This window comes from Contarinia nasturtii, unplaced genomic scaffold, assembly GCF_009176525.2.
Source record: "Contarinia nasturtii isolate CC-2019 unplaced genomic scaffold, AAFC_CNas_1.1 Cnas_scaffold_1837, whole genome shotgun sequence".
Lineage (NCBI taxonomy): Eukaryota > Metazoa > Arthropoda > Insecta > Diptera > Cecidomyiidae > Contarinia > Contarinia nasturtii.
Window position 1 is genome coordinate 1 of NW_022199168.1, and position 18,993 is coordinate 18,993.

Sequence of the window (18,993 nt, forward strand, 5' to 3'; positions counted from 1 at the left end):
ACTGTGTTATATATGTTTTTAAAAAAAATTATGGAGCAACCCTCGTAAGATAATGTCGACGAATTGACATAATAGGCCCAGAATTGACAGCAATACATAAACAACATACAAGTTCCTGGCAACTAAACAAGAATGGACGAAAAACTCAAATATTCGTTGTTACGAGATCCCAACGATGACATCAGCATTTGGACAAGGTTTTTATATGTTTTTAATTCAAATTAATTGAAACCAGTCAACCAGTCCACCTGTGAATGTTGATGCTTCAATGAAACTCTTGCAACGAAAGTTAATTTTCTGGACTTTTTCAGGCATGAAAAGCGTCTGTGGTTCATGACATTGTTGATGGGAACGTGTATGCTGTACGCGACACGAACATCAGTTCCTTTTGTTACTGCCAGCTGTTTCTAGCGAATTTCGATGGAGCAAAACGGTACACAGGTAGAATTAAAAGAAAATCTCGAATTTACACTGAAAAAAATCGATTTTTTTATACCCAAAAATATGTTTCTTCTATCGTCAGGTTTTGGGTGGATACTTTAGCGATCGAATGGGTGGCCAACACATAATATTTGTAGCGGCTATTAGTTGGTCATTGATCACATTTTGGATGCCAGAATTGCTTGTACTAACACCGCGACAATGGTATTACACCATTCTTTTTATAGTGACAATAAGAATATTGAATGGCGCCTTACAAGGCGTTCATTTTCCCAGCATGATCAGCATCACTAGTCAGGTATTGAGCAGTATTTTTTTTCTGTGGTGAATTGGTTTTTATTAAAAGGGAGCCCTTTGTTCTTGTTTCAGTATTTAAATTCAAGTGAGCGTTCTAGTTTCTTTAGAATGGTAACGTCGGGTTCGACGCTTGGTACACTGTTGACCGGCATCCTAGGATCATTTATATTTGACTATTTTGGATGGCAGATGGCCTTTCGGATAATTGGATTTTTGGGCATTGTATGGGCGTTGATGATGCGATTTTATACAATGTCATCGGATCGAAATCGAATTATCAATTTATCGATACCAAGTCGATTGTGCACAACAAATGTTGGTGCAAATGATTCGGTACCATGGCTACTTCTGTTTCGAAGATCGGCATTTTGGGCCATGGTCATTGCACACGCATGCCAAAATAATTGCTTCTTTGTACTACTTTCATGGCTACCAACGTACGTTCATGAAGGTTTTCCACAAGCAAAGGTATGTTATTATGGTTTTTTACTGACTCCGTTAAAAAAAAAAAAACTCCATTTAGTCTAACCATGATTAACATTTTTTAGTAGTTTGTCTATTTTTCACGTTTTTTACTCTTCATGCAAATTGGAGACCGCCTTTGTTTCATTTTTACACCAATGAAAAGTAATAAAATCTGTTTATGTGTTTCCAGGGTTGGGTTGTGAATATGTTTCCATGGTTGGCGCTGCCGCCATGCATATTTTTAGGCAAATATATAACCGATTATCTAATAGCACGCGATTGGCCGGTGACGAGAGTGCGAAAAATTCTACAAAGCTGCTGTTTCATGTTCCAAAATTCGTGATTCCGGCAATTTTAAATGTTTTGCTATTTGAATGGCCAAAACATAATGTTTGCGAAACACCAATCGATCCAACACAACATGTGGCTTCAATCGATTAAACATAGACAAAGAATAATAATTAAAATCATAGCATTATTCTCATTCTACAACAAAAATTCATGATCAAATTTACTGTGCATATGTTAAAGGTATTCCGATTTTAGTATCGACATGTTTCAATGTATTTATCTGGATTATGGCTGGCAATAAATGCTTTGCCAAAGTATGCAGCTCGAATCAAGCTCTTCTGAGTATTTGTGTCAAATTCATAGCTGGCCGCTAAAGATCCATAAAAATGATCGTATCTATCGTAAAACAAATGAAGCACAATCACCATTCAATTTGCTTTGGTTTTTCAGATTGATTTGTTTTAAATTAACAGTATTTTGTTTGCAAATCAGACGTTCCCATCCAAACGATGCCGTTATTTGTATACATACAATGCTAAAAATCGATGATTATACAAAACGAACAATACTTTTAAATTCATTTTCAATGGATACCGTTTGTACGGAACACACACTATATCCCTGGCTTAATTTGAACAATTCATGTTCACGTACAACCAAACTGCATGTATTTCGATCTTCATTGATAATAATCCAACACGCCTGTCCCTGAATTTGATGTAAATATTTTGGCATCGATGACTTTTGTGTTTATGACTTTTTTTTGCTCATAACCATTTCAACAACGATATAATCGAATGAAAATTAAAAGAATCACCAATAGATGGCGCATCGTCTATTGGTCATTGTTTCAGATTGAATTAATTATGCGCAATTACATACACATACACATACACAGTAGCAGCTAGTTTGTCGGCATTGTTATTACGAAATGTCAAATAATCTTTCGCATTTACACAGCGAACTCCAATTGGATTAGTTGAAATAATTTAGTCTCAAAGGCGGAAAAAAACCGTAATTAATTTTTAGTGTGCTCAAAATCACATAAAACTCAATAATTATCGAATTAATTCATATTTTGTTGTGATTTCAAACAAATTGATAACAAATTGGAAAATATTCTTAACTTTAAAAAACGTGTTTGATAATTTCATCATCTAAACGATCAAAGAAATTGAGACGCAATTGTCAATTGGACCAACGGAACAATTTTTCGATTTTTCCTGTGCATTAATTCATCAAAGTCCCAAAATAAATCAGGTAAATTCATGTTTTGTCGTGTTTCGAAAATAAATTATCGCTATTGATTGCAAATTGATGAGTATTTCTAAATTGATTGGTGATTTTCGGATTTTTTCGGCACATGTTCAATTTTTTTTTCTTTGCTTTTTGAAGTTTGGTTATGTTCTGTTCCGCTTGTTTGTTGTCCAAGATCCATTCTTTGATATTGTACGAATATGTATCGATTTGTTTCTATTTTTTCCGTATTTTATAATTCAGGATGCGTCCGAAGCGTACTTGCGTTAATGAAACGAATGAAAGAATTCGAATATACTCTGAATGGGCCAATTCGCAGCGCCAAAGACAACCAATGAACAACGCATCGGCCAATAGTCAACAAACTGAGCCGACACAAAATCAAGACGAAGAAGAAGAAGAGAATCAACCATTGGATGTGACTGTGGACAATAGCCAACAAACTGAGCCGACACAAGAGCATGTGGATGTACAAGACGGAGTTCATCAATCGATCGGAATTCAATTAGAACAGTGTACACCATGCACAGTTGGTTTGGAAGTCATGTCACAGAGCGATTCTGAAACTCAGTATTTCAATCGATACCGAGCCACAAATACAACTGGATCCAAAAGACGGAAAGGTAAATAGCTGGTTGTGTTGTGTCTTTCGTTTGATATTTTTTTCTACTTCTTCTTTTGATTCTGAAAATAAAAACACACGACAATATAAATACGGGTCCAAAGGGAACCCGAATCAATTCTTTTCTAATCTAATGAAAATGTTTCTATACAGTCATCGAATCGGATGACGATGATGATGATGATGATGATGTTGTCGACGCACACAGTAATGTCACGCACACGCCTAGTTTAGTCTCGCCACAGACTTCGACACAATCGAAACGCGTACGATTCGATCAAAACAATCGACAGCAACAACGACCATCAAATTCGTCAAGCCACAATTCACCAATTCATCAAAATATACAAAATGCCGGCACATCGTCAACACACAATCAAATCGAAATGGAATGCCAAAATGTGTTTTCTTCCATGACAAGAATAATAGCTTCAAACGCAGCACATCGTCAAATCGGTAAAATATTAAAATCGCTTAAAATGACTACATAGTTTTTTTTTGTAGATTTTTATTGATTTCATATAACAGAATTTATATGATTTACAACACATTTCTCTCTACACACAGTTGAAACAATTGCAAATGAATTGAGCACACAATTGAATCAGTTCACACGGAACATCAAATTGAATTCAAACGTTAAACAAAAAGTCGAAGATTTGGTGGAAAAATTCAAACGGAGTCATGACGAAGCCTTGCAGCGTTTACGAAATGGTTTTGGAATTTGTGTTGATACTAATACAACTGCTGCTTCTACTGTTGCCGATTGGAATGATGTGTCTACACCAACATCATCCGGTGATACAGTCGCATCAGGTACACGTCCAATACAATCACAATCGAATACTAGCAATGCACGACAAAAAACAATACCGGCCAAACGAAAGAAGCGAGCAAACACAATTGCAAATGCACCGGCACCAAAGAAGCGAACAACTCGTGCCACCAGTATGCCGAATACATCGAATAATGATTATGTCAGCGATGATTTCGATTTCAATGATGGCGATGACGATGGCGACAATGGTGATGAGGATTCAGAAAGATACCAATCGATCAAAATGGGCAAACGTAAGTCATTCAATGAAAATCTACAGAATAAGGATGAATTGGCTAGCATTATCAATAAAATTGTCACGGACATGAGTCACACTTGGCGACTTGGCGCACTCAACGTACACTGTAGCCTCATGCGAATCATACAATCGAACAATGAAGCAGCCATTCGTACCGAATTTTGGAACAGTACGTGTGAATACAATCGTAATTATTTTGATGGTTATTTTCGTGGTGTGTATGGTAATTGTATCAATGGCAAGACAAAATTGCGAAAAACATGGAAATTGGATCAGGCTATAATCAAGTTCTGTCAGAAGCACATTGAGAAAAATGCAATTGGTTATGGTAACATTTTCACCTATGCAACTCGGCAATATTTCACCAATTTCATGATGTGTATCATACGTAGTCTGTATAATAATGTTCGGGCATATTTGAATCATTTTGTGATTATTACCAATTGATCACCAATACAATGCGCTATTTGTTCAGCGACGAGGCAGAGAATCCGAATTTCTATAAGAAAAAGCCACAATCGAAACGACCGCCACGCAAAAAGGCCAACGATGATGAAGCGGCCAAACGGAAGAAGCGACAAAATGAAAAGAAAGTGAAAAAGCCAAAACGAAAACGTGATCCAATTCTATTGACACCAGCTATCGAACGTCTTCTGAAGCGTATTCAAACCGATTTTAATCCGATGGATTTCGAAGCGAATCGACGCGGTTATTTCAACAAATTGACAACAAATTGGTATCGTCATGTGCCATTTTTCGTAAGACTTCAGCAATATTGTCGTGCAAGAAATCGTGAACGCTGTCTCATGATCAATAAACAAATGGATGAAGATGAAAAGAACCAACCGGCTGAAGTTGCCGCAGCAAAGGCCAAACTTCAGGCCGAAGCAGCAGCCAAAATTCATAAAACCATCACTCAGAACAAATCGAAATCGAAATCAATCTGTCGTCCAATTGCCGAATATGTTCCACGAAAACGATTGCCAGGTGTCAAATATACATGGGTTCGATGTGCACCAAATTTGACCGTGTATCAAGTCATTCCGGAGGCACGTTTTGGTCATATCTACATCCAAATCGATAAGCGTGGCCTCTTCGAAATCCTTAAGCGGTTGAAAAATCCAAAGGAACCGGAAATGAAAAAGAACAATGGCAGTAATAAACGATGGGAACAACCGTTCAATGGCAACAAAGAACTGTGGGATCGCATGTGGCGTAAATATTTCGGCATCAGTAAAATCGAACGCCATTCGGCCGGCTTAACATTCGCCAATCGAATACAAACTGATGGCAATGCATTCGTTTTTCTGATGAACAAAGAGAAGAAGACGAAGAAGAAAAACGATGCAACTGATGCTGAAACCAAAGAACGGCTACAAAATATATTACGCCACTGCGATCGCGAAGTAAGCTTTGATGTTGGCGACCGTGAGATCATCGCCGGCCAAATTATCGATCGAGAGAAAGATGATACGGGCGCTGTGAAAGTGAAAAGCGTACGCAATTTTAAAATATCCAGCAAGCAATATCATTGGATGACGAAATTGCCACAGTTCAAGAAACAACGAGATCGACTGGTTGGTACGCTTGAAGACGACAGGGCCGACGATCGTGAGCGCATCGAACGAGAGTGTGAGAACCATGTACAGCCGAGCAGCAGGACGATCGATTTTAAAACGTACGCCGACCATACGTTAAGATTTTTCAATCGGGCCATGGATGTGTACGGCAGCGAAGCGTATGTACTGACTAATTTTTTGCATTGGATTGAAATCCATCGAACCATTGGTGAATTGGTGCGAATGATTGTCGCACAAGGGCATGGTAAACATACATTTGTGTTTGTCGGCAAGGCGCCGTTCACCCATGCAAATTCACCATGCAAAGGTTATGTACGTACAAGTGTTCGTTTGCTATTCAAAGCACTCGAACAACATCCACAATGTACCGTGCGCTACGTGGATGAATATCGAACAACGAAATTATGTAGCCGTTGCTTTAATGTACTGGAAAATGGTTCGAGGAATGGCCGAAAGACAACGAAATCTCGGTTCAAAGTGTGTCGCCAGTGTAAACCATCGCCAGAAGCACTGCCCGATGGTGGTTCATTCATTTACAGCCACAAGAATTCGAAAAAATTGAAGAAGCAGAAAAAATATCGACCACGGTATTCGAACGAAGATGGCCGCCAACCAAAAGTCGAATTGAAACGATTCAATATGGTCGATGGAATGCTTGTGCCGGCTGCTGAAAATGCTGCGATAGTGAAGAGGCCACGAACACATTTGCGACGTCGGCGCCTAGATGTCATCGCATGGAAATATATACGAAATGATGATGATATTGGTGATACGACAAAAGTCCGTTCGGTTACATTGAATCGAGACACTAATGCCGGTCGAAATATTCGACTTCGCGGTATGTTTACAGTGAATCACATTTTTTTTTATATAACTTTGAATCTAATATTCAATTTTCATCGTACATGTATTTAGGTCATTATGAACTATTTGGAATAAAATTGCCAGATGCATTCACAGTCGATGCCGAGACACAAAACCAACATGCAGAGCGACGCTTCAAACAATTTGATGAAAATAAGCGTAAAAAGCAACAAAAGGTGAGCTGCATTATTTGTTGAATACAATTTTTGAATACATGTAATGTGAATTTGATTTTTTTGTTGACATTTCAGTATCAAACATCAAAAAATTCCAATGAAGCTGAATACGATTCGGATCAGTCATGGTGGTCGTCAAGCAGCGAAGAAGATGCAATCGATTTGAGCAACAGTGAATTGTCAGACAACAGTGATGATAGTAATGATAGCGGTAGTGGTAGTGACGACGATGGCGAAAACTGAGAATAGCATCGTTCACACACTACACATCGCTCATTAAAATCAACAATCAATGAATCAAACAAATAAATGAAAAATTAAATTTAGTTTAATTTAAAGAACAATGTTAATAGTTCTTATCATGAAGTCTGGCTATATATTTAGCGTGGACTTTCGTATTATCTAACCGATATTGTCGAGAAAAATTATTCGAATTTGCTAGGGTTTTTTGGCGCAAGAATTTTTTTTTCAATTTGCTAGGGATTTTCGCCAAAAACGAAATTTGGTATTCAAATTAGAGGAAAAATCACCCCCCCCTGTGAAAATTAGCTCGCACATTACTGATATATAATATATATTGAATCATTAGCTATGTTGATTTCTTTTCCACGAAAAATTACAATAAATAAGAAAAATAAGAACTTGAAACACATTTTTGATTGATTTATTTCAAGTAACGGATATACACTTTTTTTAAATTTATTTATCATCGACGACTTCCACCTTGTCCAGCCAGAATGCTCACAAGTCGAATGAAGATGTTTAAAGTGTCCATATAGATAGAAATCGCTCTGTAAAAAAATGTTGTAGTTGTTGAAATTTGATATAAATAATAACAAATTAAAGATTTGGGATTTGAAGAACATACGCATTGATCGGATCAAATTTTTGCACCGCATAGTTTGAATTTGGATGTGTTTCAGCTTTGTGAATAATTCGTTGTGTGTCGTACAACAAGAAAGCACTAAAAAGCAAAAGACCACCATACAAAGACATTGAATAAAGTCCAGCCCCTAGTGCAGTGGAGGGTGATAGGAATATTGAACCAAGAGAAGAAGCAAATACGACACCCAGTCCGATTGCAAGTGGACCTCCCATGAATAAAAACCGATCTATAAGAAATTACAATGAAATAATTACTATTATTTTCAAAGCTTCCATTATTATAAAACTACCATTTGGGGCACACACAGCGCACACAGAAAGTCCACCAACTACACCGGCTGTATACCTAGGGTTAATCAGAAAAGAAAAATAGAAATTATTCAATAAGAAATGGAAATATATATGATGAAAATAAAATTGTGTATACCACGTACCATAAAGCACGTAGTAGAATTCCTCCACCAATAAATGAAAGAGGAGCAAGAGCAGCACCCATAACGGAGCAATGTGTAATCCAGGAAATTTGTTTTATTCCAAATCCTTCTTCATATGGAATTGCACGTGCAATCATTCCCGATCCCATCATTAAACCAATGGTGGCTATCAATGAAATCCAGCTGCCCTGTGCAAATATATTCATTAAAGCTGGAGTGCGAAATATAGCTGCAGCGCTGGCAGCGGTTATTGCAATCGATCCACCAAAATAAGCATAGGTGTCATGTATGCGTTCGCGAACATACTCAGGCCAAGCCCTGCCAGTGTAACATAAATTATTGTATGTGAATACATTTGTATGCTTGTTTGAACTCAAACCTACATAGAGTTATTCAAAATATTTGTAGAGTTATTGGTGATGCCAAGTCCATAGAAGCACAGTGCGCCTAGACCAAGAGCCGAACCGCCCAGTAAGGCACCCTTCCCAATCGCGAATGCATTTGGTCCAGCTGGCGTCATAACTTTCTCCTTCAGAGTTTGTCTTTGGCGTGATGTATAATCTGTTTACATTTTAGGATTAGGTGAAAAGAATTGCAGATACAGTAATCAAAAGTACAAAACACATACTTTGTTCGATTCTTTGAGCTCGTGTCATAGTGTCACGCCGATGAAATTGACGTGCAATTTGATTCCGGATGAATGATGGTCGTCCCGTTAATGACATAGATATCATTGGCTGCGATTGTACAATTAAACGTGACAACATCTTTCGTTTAACTTTATTTTAATATTTGAAATAAATCAATGTGACACAATTTCCGACAATGTGAAATTTTTTGAACGCATAAGGTTTGGAAATATTTTGATTCACTTTTTCGATTTTTTTCGTAATGTTGCGTTAGATTCTTTTTTGACATTCAAGAAATAAAATGAGGTAGTAGATTTTCAGCATAATGTGAACCCGACCCCACACAACGATAATTTAAAATAACAAATCTTAAACTGTTTAAAAATCATAATATATACAATATACATTAAGTCACATCTGTGTGAGTCACATCGAAGCCGAACATCATTGTTTGCATTCAAAAGAAGAATTCAATATTCATCAGAAGCTGTGATTTGAAAGAAACAACAACGAGATCGTTATTTTGTGTCACATTCATTTTAGTGCATAAGATTTTCTTGTAATTGTGTTCAATTTATTGTCACTTGCATCGTCGATATAACATTTTTTGCGTTTTTGTAGTGGTTATTGGGACACAGAGTTCGCATCATCGAATGAAATTATACGCACTTGATTTGTTTTTCTCAGTCCAAAATTAGAAGAAAATAAAGAAATAAATAATAATAATAATGAATGTGACGTCATATTTGCTGAAAAATTCAAAATCATTTTATAAACCATATTTGAGTAATGAGAAAAATTTAAAATCATCTATCCCTGATAATATTGCAATCATAAGTATATTTTTAAAATCAACAAAAAAATTAATGTATTGTGAAATTGCAAATTTGAAATTAAACGTGTTATTTAAATAAGTTATTTCTAGTACTACATTACTAGTTGAATAGCTTGGTTTAACGAATCAGCGCCATATTAGTCAAAGGCAAGCCATCCGTCAAATAGGCAGAAAAAGAAAAAGAAGAAGTACAACAACTAACATTTAAACAAATATATAAATTTTAATCAAATTTCTCGCTTAAAAATCTAAAATATTCCAAAATGGAAGTTGATGAGGATATGTCATCAATATGTGAGTCCACGGTGAGTATTACATCATAGTTGAAAAATAGAATAAAGAAAACCAACCATTTATCTATTACAATGGTACAAAAGTTGATCACTAAAAAGAAACATAACCTTACATTCAACCGATTATGTTGTATACGCACATTGTATACAAAGTTTGTATTACAAACATTGATTAAATTTTCATTTGTTTATTAGCTATCATTGTCAGAAGGATGTCGCTTACCTGTTCGAATGAATGGAACTGACGATTGGCCATTAGCTGAAATAATCAGCATTCGTGAAATACAGGGGCTGTTATTGTTTTATGTTCATTATGTTGATTGTAGGTTTCTTTCAAATTTTAAAATAATTTTGATGACGAATATATGTTAATTTCAAGTATATTGAATATTTGTCAATTTCAAACCTAGTTAATAAACGTCTTGACGATTGGGTACCAGAAGAATATCTGGACACTAGAAAGGTTCAATTTCCACGCAAGGATGGCACAACCACTGGTCAAAATACGGGAGTTACGACACCTAAACGATCTATATCAAATTCGATGGGACCTCTTGGGTCTAATTCTACAACATCACGACCAACCAGTCCAAAGGCGGAAAATGAAAATGATTTGGTTAATGGGAATACTGTGATGGCGGCAGCAATTCAAAAGAAAATCAACCGCAAACGAAAAGTAAGTATAAGAAATTAAAAATTTAAAAAACATTTTAATCAGTTGGCAGTTTTTACACATTTATTGGTAAATTGAATGAGAGAGAACCTAAATCGATGAATATCACGATGGTTGTTGTCTTTTTCTTGCCTTTCTTTGCAATTTTGCATGTATTTTTCGTGGGATATTTTTTTTCGCATTTACTCTTACCTGTTCGTATTTATATACATGACACCAATTGATGGATGCTATTCCACCGTCTCCAATAACACCGATAACACCAATATCGGCCCGACAACAATCGGCCATTTTGAAATCAACGCCATCCATTGAGAAGATAACGGCATCGGAACCTGTATCGATTCCAACCACACCAGCGGTGGCTGGAGGTGAAGATTCGAACGATGCTAGTCAACCACCGCCTACATTAACACCACGACAATCAGGAAGTATGGAAATTGCTTTGATTTCGAAGGGCAATTGCACTTTGAATACTGCAGTTGTGCTGCTCTCTGACATTTATAAGTTCAACCCTATGTAAAGACATTGCTTTCCTCTTCTTCTTCATTTGCAAGAAGCATGTGCTTTATAGCAGCTTAACTTTGAGATACCAGGTGGCAGCACATCTGCGTGTTCGAAACCCAATACATTGCTTTAAATGGAGTGCGAGCAGAGCGTGTTTGATTTTAAACTATATATTTTATTTTCATCATATGTTCCATTACTTATTACCCTAGGTATGGTCACACATCATGATGATGTCGTGACGCGAATGAAAAATATTGAAATGATAGAATTGGGCAAACATCGAATAAAACCGTGGTATTTTGCACCGTATCCGCAGGTATACAAACATTGATTTCAATATTTTTGTTAAATTTTATTCAAACTATACTACCTATTTATATGGTTTAATGAAAAAACACTTTTATTTAATATCAATTTTAGGAGATGTGTGGTGAGCCCTGCATTTATATTTGTGAATTTTGTTTGAAATATCGGAAAAGTCGAAAATGCTTAGAACGTCATTTGGTCAAATGTAATCTGCGTCATCCACCAGGTTTAAAATCATACATTTTATTATTAATATCAATTTATTGGAATTTAAATGGAACAATGTGCTTTGACAATCAAATAATCGTATAAATGAGATTTTTCTTCAGCCGTGAGTTCCGCAAAAATTCCCGACATGGTGCTCGTTCGTGTGACCTGGTCCTCATTCGCCGCAATGGTTTTCAATTTTCTTCGTCTTTCGCTCGGATTGGTTTGCCATTGACATTATTCTGCAAATTACGAGGGTCAATATTTAAGTTTTTTCAAAAACATATATAAGACAATGGGGTTTCATCGAAAATGGTTTTATTGTTTTTCAAAATATTCGCCATGATGATCAATACACTTTTGCATTCGCTCGAACCATTTGTCATAGCATTCATGCCACTCCGAAAGTGATATCTCCAAAACGTGTGTTTTGAACGCATCAACTGCTTCTTCGGGCGATGAAAATCGTTGACCACGCAGTTTATTCTTCACGCTCGGGAACAAAAAGAAATCGTTGGGTGCCAAATCAGGACTGTACGGCGGATGACCCATTAAATCGATCTTTTGACCGGTCAAATAATCGACTGTTTGATGAGATGTGTGAGAGCTCGCATTATCATGATGAAGAATTATTTTGCGACGGCGGTTGTTTTTTCTTATTTCATCAAACACTTCGGGCAAACAAATGGTGGTGTACCAATCAGAATTGACGGTCTTACGAGCCTCTAGTGGAACTGTTGCCACATGACCACTTATCGCGAAAAAACAGGCGACCATTTGCTTCGCAACACTTCGAGCTCGAACAACTTTTGTTGGGTTATCTTCACTTTGAAAGACCCATACAGTCGACTGCTGTTTAGTTTCGGGCTCATACGCGTAGATCCATGATTCGTCACCAGTGGCGATAAAATACACGGATTTTGAAACACCACGATTGAATTTCTTGAGCATTTGTTTACACCAATCGACACGAGCCTTTTTTTGAGCGATTGTCAAATTATGTGGTATCCAACGAGAGCAAATCTTTCTGACAGCTAAATGTTCATGTAAAATCTTAAATACGCTGGTCGCACTAATTCCCAGGGATGCCTCAATCTCGTGATATGTTACATGACGATCTTCCATTATCATATTTCTGACAGCATCGATGTTTTCTGGTACAACAACTGATTTTGGACGACCTTCGCGGAACTCGTCGATGAGCGATAGGCGACCGCGCTTGAATTCGTTGTACCAATTATAAATTGTCCGAAGACTTGGTACTTCATCGCCAAAGGCCAAATGAAGTTGATCAAAACACTGTTGTTGTGATACACCCAATCGAAAGTGGAAAAAAATAATCGCTCGAAAATTTTCACGAGTAAAATTCATTTTTTGGCTGAGACGCAATTTACATGTTACGGTAAACAATACAAATAATGATCGAATGACAAAACGTTCTGAGAACGTTTATGCTACAAAATGTTAAACTTAACGAATATGACAATGGTTTGCATCGGGCAATACTAAAACATACATATTGAAGAAACTTAAATAGTCGCCTACGTATCATCGAACATCGTATTCTTGTTGTGGACATCGCAGATCTAGAGGGGCTTGAATCCGTCTTAAATTTTTTTGCGGTGTATGAAGACCAGATCACACGAACGAGCACCATGTCGGGAATATTTGCGGAACTCACGGCTGAAGAAAAATCTCATTTATACGATTATCTGATTCGTTGCTTTGACAACATTGTTCCATTCAAATTCAAATAAATCCATATTAATTTATTGAAATTTATTAGTAACCATCGGTTTATTTTACTAAACAAGAATCTATAATTACAGGTAATGAAATATATCGCAAGCAAACGATTTCTTTTTTCGAAATCGATGGTCGCAAAAATAAATGTTACGCACAAAATTTGTGCTTACTCGCTAAGTTATTTCTCGACCATAAAACGCTCTATTATGATACGGATCCTTTCCTATTTTACGTGATGACTGAATATGATCCACGAGGCTTTCACATTGTTGGCTACTTTTCAAAAGAGAAAGAAAGCACCGAAGATTATAATGTTGCCTGTATTCTGACAATGCCACCATACCAACGAAAAGGTTATGGCAAATTGCTTATTGAATTTAGTGAGTATTTTATAGTAAATTTGAATCATTGCATGCCCAGCTGAGTTTATTCATTTGCTTGTAGGTTACGAATTATCAAAATTTGAAGGAAAAACGGGTTCGCCAGAAAAACCATTATCCGATTTAGGATTATTGTCATATCGCTCATATTGGGCTCAAACTATTTTAGAAATATTTCTTAGTCAAAAGCCATTGGGGGACAGTGAACGTCCTCAAATAACAATCAAGTAAGTTTATTTTTTATTTTTTTTTAAGCAAAAAACTTAAATGAATTTTAATGCAATTTCTTTTTTTTTTTTTGTATATTTTAATTGTTAGCGAGATTTGCGAACTAACAAGCATAAAAAAAGAGGACGTGATATCGACGTTACAAAATTTAAATCTAATTAATTACTATAAAGGTCAATATATAATTTGTATAAGCATGGAGACAATAAAACAACACAAGAAATCAATGGAAAATAGAAAAATTCGCATAGATCCCAAATGTCTACACTGGTCCCCAAAAGATTGGTCAAAACGATCAAAATGGTAGGTATTAAAATATGACTCAAATTCCATAGCAAAAAGGGAACGGTCAACATAGTTTTTTTTTTTTTTCGAAACTGTGTTTAATTCAATAGTAAAAAAAAGTTCGAAAAGTGAATTTTTGAATTGAATTGTAATAGATTTACAAAATGTGAATAAATGTTAAACGAGTGAAGAGTGTTTGGTACTTACTTTAATTTACTTACATCCTTCCATTTTAAGAAAAAATAAAGAGTCTTACAGGAGGAAGACGAACTTTTCCGCACGTTTATGGTTGCGATTTCAAAATAATATTTGATCGATTTTTCAAGCCTTTTAAGCGGCGGAAAGTTCAAGTCCATATTTTTTGGCATCGAAATATTCTTTACTTTAATAGCAGAAGTACTCGCAAACGATTTTTCCCACTTTCATGATGAACTCATTTGTATGACATTTGAAAGTATTCTATTTCTAACAAAACACTATTTAAAAAAAATAAATGGGTGACGTTAATGGGCATAAAATTTATTTTGAAGCACTTTTTATACAAAAGTCATAAAAAATATGGATTTTTGTATGGAAATCAAACAAAACTTTGCACAGGTTATTTTTTTCACAAAAAAATAACTTCCGGAGAGTTTTGAGAAATTTCAACGTAAATTAAGAGTACTTCCCATAGCCAAAAATTTTGTATGGGAGGTACCCCTAATTATGATTGAAATTTCTTCAAAATTTCAGAATGTTATTTTTTTGTAAAAATTACTAAAGTTTCACGTCATTGAGATAGCATAAAGGCATGGCTCCCATAAAAAATTCAATTTTTTGTGATTTTTTCAAGGAAACTGTATCAAGAATTGATTGTATCTCAAAACTAAACTCGGATTCGGTTTTTTCGTGCCAAAAAATCTCCTAATACTTATTTTTGAGTGTTTAAGTCTACATAAAGTATGTTTCTTGGACGAAAATTGGACTCTTTTTCATAGGTATCACACCAGGCATGAAATTTTTTTCCATCAACCAAAGTCGCTCAAAATCTAATGATTTCTATTCCTCGGGACCCCCAATCATCCTGTACAGTCAGATTTTAAATTACTTTTCTGGGGGGTGAGATAATCGATGGACAAATTTTGCGTACAGAGGACAACGTACGACGTACGACGTGGAACAGACCCACAACAACCATGCTAAAAACGGTTTGATTCGGATTCTGTGGACTCGAAAACGTCCAGTAAATTTTGGCCCATTGCGATACTTTCCCCTTACACACTAGGTGTGTGCGGAAAAGTAAAACTGAAGGTTGATCCCTTTCAAACTCCCTAATTTTTGGGTCCGTAAACCGAATTGGTTCAAATTTTGAATATGAAAGTTAAAATTAACGCTTCTGAAAAAATATTGTTTTGGTACAAGCGACACCATATATTACATTCATCACAGATATAAAACAAACGGTTAACATATTTTTTGAAAGGTTTATTTAAAACATAATATTGATGAATTATCTAGAACATTTTAAGCGATATTTTCCATTCTTCTATTGAATACCAATTTCTTTTTGGGCTTTCCCAATTTCTATTATAACAACACTTTTAAAATATGGTGGGTAAACATTTGTACAAATTACTTGATTGCTTGTTTTCCTGATATTTTATCGATTGTCTGTGAGTTATTAATCACCTGAAAAATATCAAATGAACACAGACTATACTTCTATAAAAGCAAACGTTGTTTACCTAATATTATTATTATATATATAATAATAATGTGGCTTAATTTCTTATTACTAAAAACCCGTTTATTTTATGTTCAGTGCCATGTATGCTTTACAAAAAAAATTAATCTTTTTTCTTTCAAAGAGGTAGTTCAATTATTTGCCATTGAACATTGCATTCTTTTGTAGTTAATTGTTTACATAAAAGACGTTCAATGTTTTTTTATAATACTCACGTTGGTAATAATAACGCGTTTTACTATCCTGAGTTTGAAATATGATTTTTCTTTAGTAAATAATTGATTTCATTTTATTTGATATTTATTGTAATTTTTGAATAAAGTTGGTTTTGAGAGACAAGTGATGCCAGCTCTAGTAATAGTAATTATTATTCGGGTAATTTTATGTTGTCATTATCTAAGTTTATTAGTTCCATTACAATTCATTATTTGAAATGGCTAAGTACTAGGTTTTGTGCTTCCATGACTTAACATAGTGTTTTTTCATCTTAATTTTAACCAAATTATAGGATAATTATTTTTTTTGTTCTGAGGTAGTCTAATGAGTTTGTTTCAGTTACACAAAAAATTTATGTGCGTGTGTATGTATAAAAATGGCATTTATATATTTAATTGAGGTAATCTGTGGTTGAGTTTTGAAAGAAGTGAGGTATTATTTTCCTGTTGGCAATATCAGTTTTTAAAAAAGTAATTTTTAAATTTATTGCAACTTATTTAATGTCCCTGTCGCGTTTTACGTATTTTTATTAAAAAATTAAAAGAAAATTAAGAAATTATCATTATCATTCAAATCAACTGAAGAAAATAATTTTATGTCAAAAGATAATTTGTTCCGGAAATGACGTTTTTTTTCTTCAAAATTTTAATCACCCATTTTTATCGTTAAAAAATGCAAAATGGCACAAAAATAACAACAAAATAATGGTTTTAAAGATGATTCTTTTCATATAAATTCTTTAAATGTGTGACGTATACAATAGTGTTAGTTTGTTTGTAAATGCTTTTTTTTTTGCACGACATTCGAATGGCGTACACAAGTCGCTCCAATCTTGTCAATTTTTATCATTAAGTATATATTTGTATTGAATAATATATATATTTGAAACTGGTATACTGGTTTTCTAAAGGCTCATTAAGTAGATTTTATTTTATTTTATTCATCGTTTCCTTATTCTTTCTGCCATTTTTTTATTGCTTACATATAACTAATGGTGCGTTAATTTCACTTGCTTCAAATATATATCTATTCATTTCTTTAAAATTGTAAATGCTTTAAAGACGCGTAATAGACTTAGAAAATTTTTGTTTAGCCTAAGAGGAAGCGTTGAGTATTTTAATTACATTTCATTTTTCTACGAATAACGTTAAAATTAAAGAGTATAACCATTTGCTCTGGATTTGTGAATTTGATTGAAAACAAACCCGAAGGCATTCATTCATTAGTTCTTTTCATCATCCGTACCGTATTCATCTTCACCTGATGAATTGGCATTGTTGCTTGCACCGTTGTTAACATCGCTATCTCGCCGCATAATTTCTGATCCTAGGTCCATTGGTTGTGAATCGTCTCGGCGTATATCAACTGAATCTCGACCACTGTTGGGATACGATGTTGGTACTTTAGTTGGTTCAATTGTTACACCACCTCCTGTTTGCATGCGATTGATATCTGGACTATGTCGATTCAATTTGGATAAATCTAAATGAGTTGGTGGAAGCTTATCAAAATTTTGACCTATCGTTGACAATTGTGCCATTTTGGCCGCATGGAATGCAGCTACTTGCTCTTGTGACATTCCTGGGAGTGTATCAGAAAAGAAAAATGTAAATAATGGAAAAATAATGAACATTGAAAGAAAATGGAAACATGACATTCCCATTCCTGTATATATATATATTATATATAATTTGTTTTATTACCGAAAGCGCTTTCTGAAATGAATTGTAAGTATGTATCCAAAATCGAAGATCCAGTAGATTGTATATCTTTTCCATCCTGATTATCAGATTTGCCACCAGCTGAACCAACACGGGTAATTGTTGTGTTTGGATGACTGAATCCCATCATAGAATCATATCGGCCACTCATATTGTTATTATTGATTCCGCTTGCCATTGTCAAATCTTCTGCATCTTCCATTTCATCAATGTTACTGTCAGTATCGTTCGGGCCACGCATTTCCAGTTTCATGTCACTGCGTCTTGTACTACTGGTCGGTGAGGCACGGGCCCGTAGTTCGGCTGGCGAAATTTTTACACCAGCTTTGGCCAAAAGACGTGAAGCAAGTTCGGGATCGAATGGACTGGGCATTGGTAAAACTGGAAGGTCCTTTGTTGAAATTCCTCGATGTTGTCGTGACATATGTGAATGTAATGAATTACGTGATTTTGCAACGGTTCCGCAAAGAACACACCGATATCCAGGGCACACAGTGTGTTTGTCCTCTAAATGAGTTCGCAATGTATGAGCTGAACGATAGATTTTGCCACATTTTGGACATGGTCTAGGATCAGTTGCACGAACCCGCATTTCCAATTGACGACGAGAAACTATTCATGTGAAAATAAAAGCAAGATATAAATATAAGCAAGATATAAGCAATAAATATTTTGTATCATATTATTAAATTAAACAATCTTATCTATTCGTTTAATTTTATTTCGTAATTGATATTATAAAATTTAAAGTTTTTCCAATGTTCGACAAAAAATTGTTTGCAATATTTTTTTCTTGACCAGATACAAATTTTTTTTTGTTTGTTTTTTTTAATCAAAAATATGAAAACAATTT

The 18,993-nt window shown here is 35.1% G+C and overlaps 5 protein-coding genes and 1 long non-coding RNA gene across 9 annotated transcripts in view; 4 read left to right on the forward strand and 2 right to left on the reverse strand.

The window, feature by feature from the left end:
- Positions 1-51: 51 nt before the first annotated feature.
- On the forward strand, positions 52-899 carry LOC116347360. The gene is made up of 4 exons (XR_004201691.1): positions 52-197; positions 312-433; positions 524-739; positions 811-899. It is a non-coding gene; the product is annotated as an uncharacterized LOC116347360 (long non-coding RNA).
- Position 900: 1 nt separating this feature from the next.
- Positions 901-4,896, forward strand: LOC116347357. Its single transcript, XM_031777929.1, has 5 exons — positions 901-1,206; positions 1,394-2,754; positions 2,995-3,374; positions 3,527-3,829; positions 3,941-4,896. Exons 3-5 carry the CDS (start codon positions 2,996-2,998, stop codon positions 4,894-4,896), a joined length of 1,638 nt encoding a protein of 545 aa, XP_031633789.1. The 5' UTR covers positions 901-1,206; positions 1,394-2,754; position 2,995.
- LOC116347355 lies at positions 4,893-7,560 on the forward strand. The gene is made up of 3 exons (XM_031777923.1): positions 4,893-6,867; positions 6,945-7,069; positions 7,145-7,560. Exons 1-3 carry the CDS (start codon positions 4,908-4,910, stop codon positions 7,310-7,312), a joined length of 2,253 nt encoding a protein of 750 aa, XP_031633783.1. The 5' UTR covers positions 4,893-4,907; the 3' UTR covers positions 7,313-7,560.
- Positions 7,561-7,708: 148 nt separating this feature from the next.
- On the reverse strand, positions 7,709-9,324 carry LOC116347359 (growth hormone-inducible transmembrane protein-like). The gene is made up of 6 exons (XM_031777933.1): positions 9,017-9,324; positions 8,772-8,949; positions 8,389-8,706; positions 8,245-8,300; positions 7,938-8,181; positions 7,709-7,860 (listed from the first exon to the last, which is right to left on the reverse strand). Exons 1-6 carry the CDS (start codon positions 9,153-9,155, stop codon positions 7,776-7,778), a joined length of 1,020 nt encoding a protein of 339 aa, XP_031633793.1. The 5' UTR covers positions 9,156-9,324; the 3' UTR covers positions 7,709-7,775.
- A 548-nt stretch (positions 9,325-9,872) lies between these two features.
- On the forward strand, positions 9,873-14,682 carry LOC116347358 (histone acetyltransferase Tip60). Its single transcript, XM_031777932.1, has 9 exons — positions 9,873-10,157; positions 10,341-10,467; positions 10,556-10,821; positions 11,042-11,249; positions 11,538-11,644; positions 11,749-11,860; positions 13,671-13,967; positions 14,032-14,194; positions 14,286-14,682. The coding sequence occupies exons 1-9, from the start codon at positions 10,116-10,118 to the stop codon at positions 14,500-14,502; spliced, it is 1,539 nt and encodes a 512-aa protein (XP_031633792.1). The 5' UTR covers positions 9,873-10,115; the 3' UTR covers positions 14,503-14,682.
- Positions 14,683-15,923: 1,241 nt separating this feature from the next.
- The window catches only part of LOC116347356 (protein abrupt), a 32,571-nt gene continuing 29,501 nt past the window's right edge, over positions 15,924-18,993 (reverse strand). For all 4 annotated transcript variants that reach the window (XM_031777927.1, XM_031777925.1, XM_031777926.1 and 1 more), the window contains 2 exons: positions 18,123-18,752; positions 15,924-18,000 (listed from right to left, as the gene is read on the reverse strand). In XM_031777927.1, the coding sequence (XP_031633787.1) occupies positions 17,642-18,000; positions 18,123-18,752 (989 nt within the window). In that variant the 3' untranslated portion in view covers positions 15,924-17,641. The remainder of the gene's footprint in view (positions 18,001-18,122; positions 18,753-18,993) is intronic.

What these genes read in the sequence shown, in the direction of transcription:
- LOC116347358 (XM_031777932.1), top strand. Translation starts at nt 10,116, where the DNA reads ATGGAAGTTGATGAGGATATGTCATCAATATGTGAGTCCACG. An exon ending in ATTTTGCACCGTATCCGCAG is followed by an intron (nt 11,645 to 11,748) that starts GTATACAAACAT and finishes TATCAATTTTAG; the next exon opens with GAGATGTGTGGTGAGCCCTG. An exon ending in CAAATTGCTTATTGAATTTA is followed by an intron (nt 13,968 to 14,031) that starts GTGAGTATTTTA and finishes ATTTGCTTGTAG; the next exon opens with GTTACGAATTATCAAAATTT.
- LOC116347359 (XM_031777933.1), bottom strand. Translation starts at nt 9,155, where the DNA reads ATGTTGTCACGTTTAATTGTACAATCGCAGCCAATGATATCTATGTCA. An exon ending in AGCTCAAAGAATCGAACAAA is followed by an intron (nt 8,950 to 9,016) that starts GTATGTGTTTTG and finishes AAATGTAAACAG; the next exon opens with ATTATACATCACGCCAAAGA. An exon ending in ATTCTACTACGTGCTTTATG is followed by an intron (nt 8,301 to 8,388) that starts GTACGTGGTATA and finishes GATTAACCCTAG; the next exon opens with GTATACAGCCGGTGTAGTTG.
- LOC116347357 (XM_031777929.1), top strand. Translation starts at nt 2,996, where the DNA reads ATGCGTCCGAAGCGTACTTGCGTTAATGAAACGAATGAAAGAATTCGA. An exon ending in TGGATCCAAAAGACGGAAAG is followed by an intron (nt 3,375 to 3,526) that starts GTAAATAGCTGG and finishes GTTTCTATACAG; the next exon opens with TCATCGAATCGGATGACGAT. An exon ending in CGCAGCACATCGTCAAATCG is followed by an intron (nt 3,830 to 3,940) that starts GTAAAATATTAA and finishes CTCTACACACAG; the next exon opens with TTGAAACAATTGCAAATGAA.
- LOC116347355 (XM_031777923.1), top strand. Translation starts at nt 4,908, where the DNA reads ATGCGCTATTTGTTCAGCGACGAGGCAGAGAATCCGAATTTCTATAAG. An exon ending in TCGAAATATTCGACTTCGCG is followed by an intron (nt 6,868 to 6,944) that starts GTATGTTTACAG and finishes ACATGTATTTAG; the next exon opens with GTCATTATGAACTATTTGGA. An exon ending in AGCGTAAAAAGCAACAAAAG is followed by an intron (nt 7,070 to 7,144) that starts GTGAGCTGCATT and finishes TTGACATTTCAG; the next exon opens with TATCAAACATCAAAAAATTC.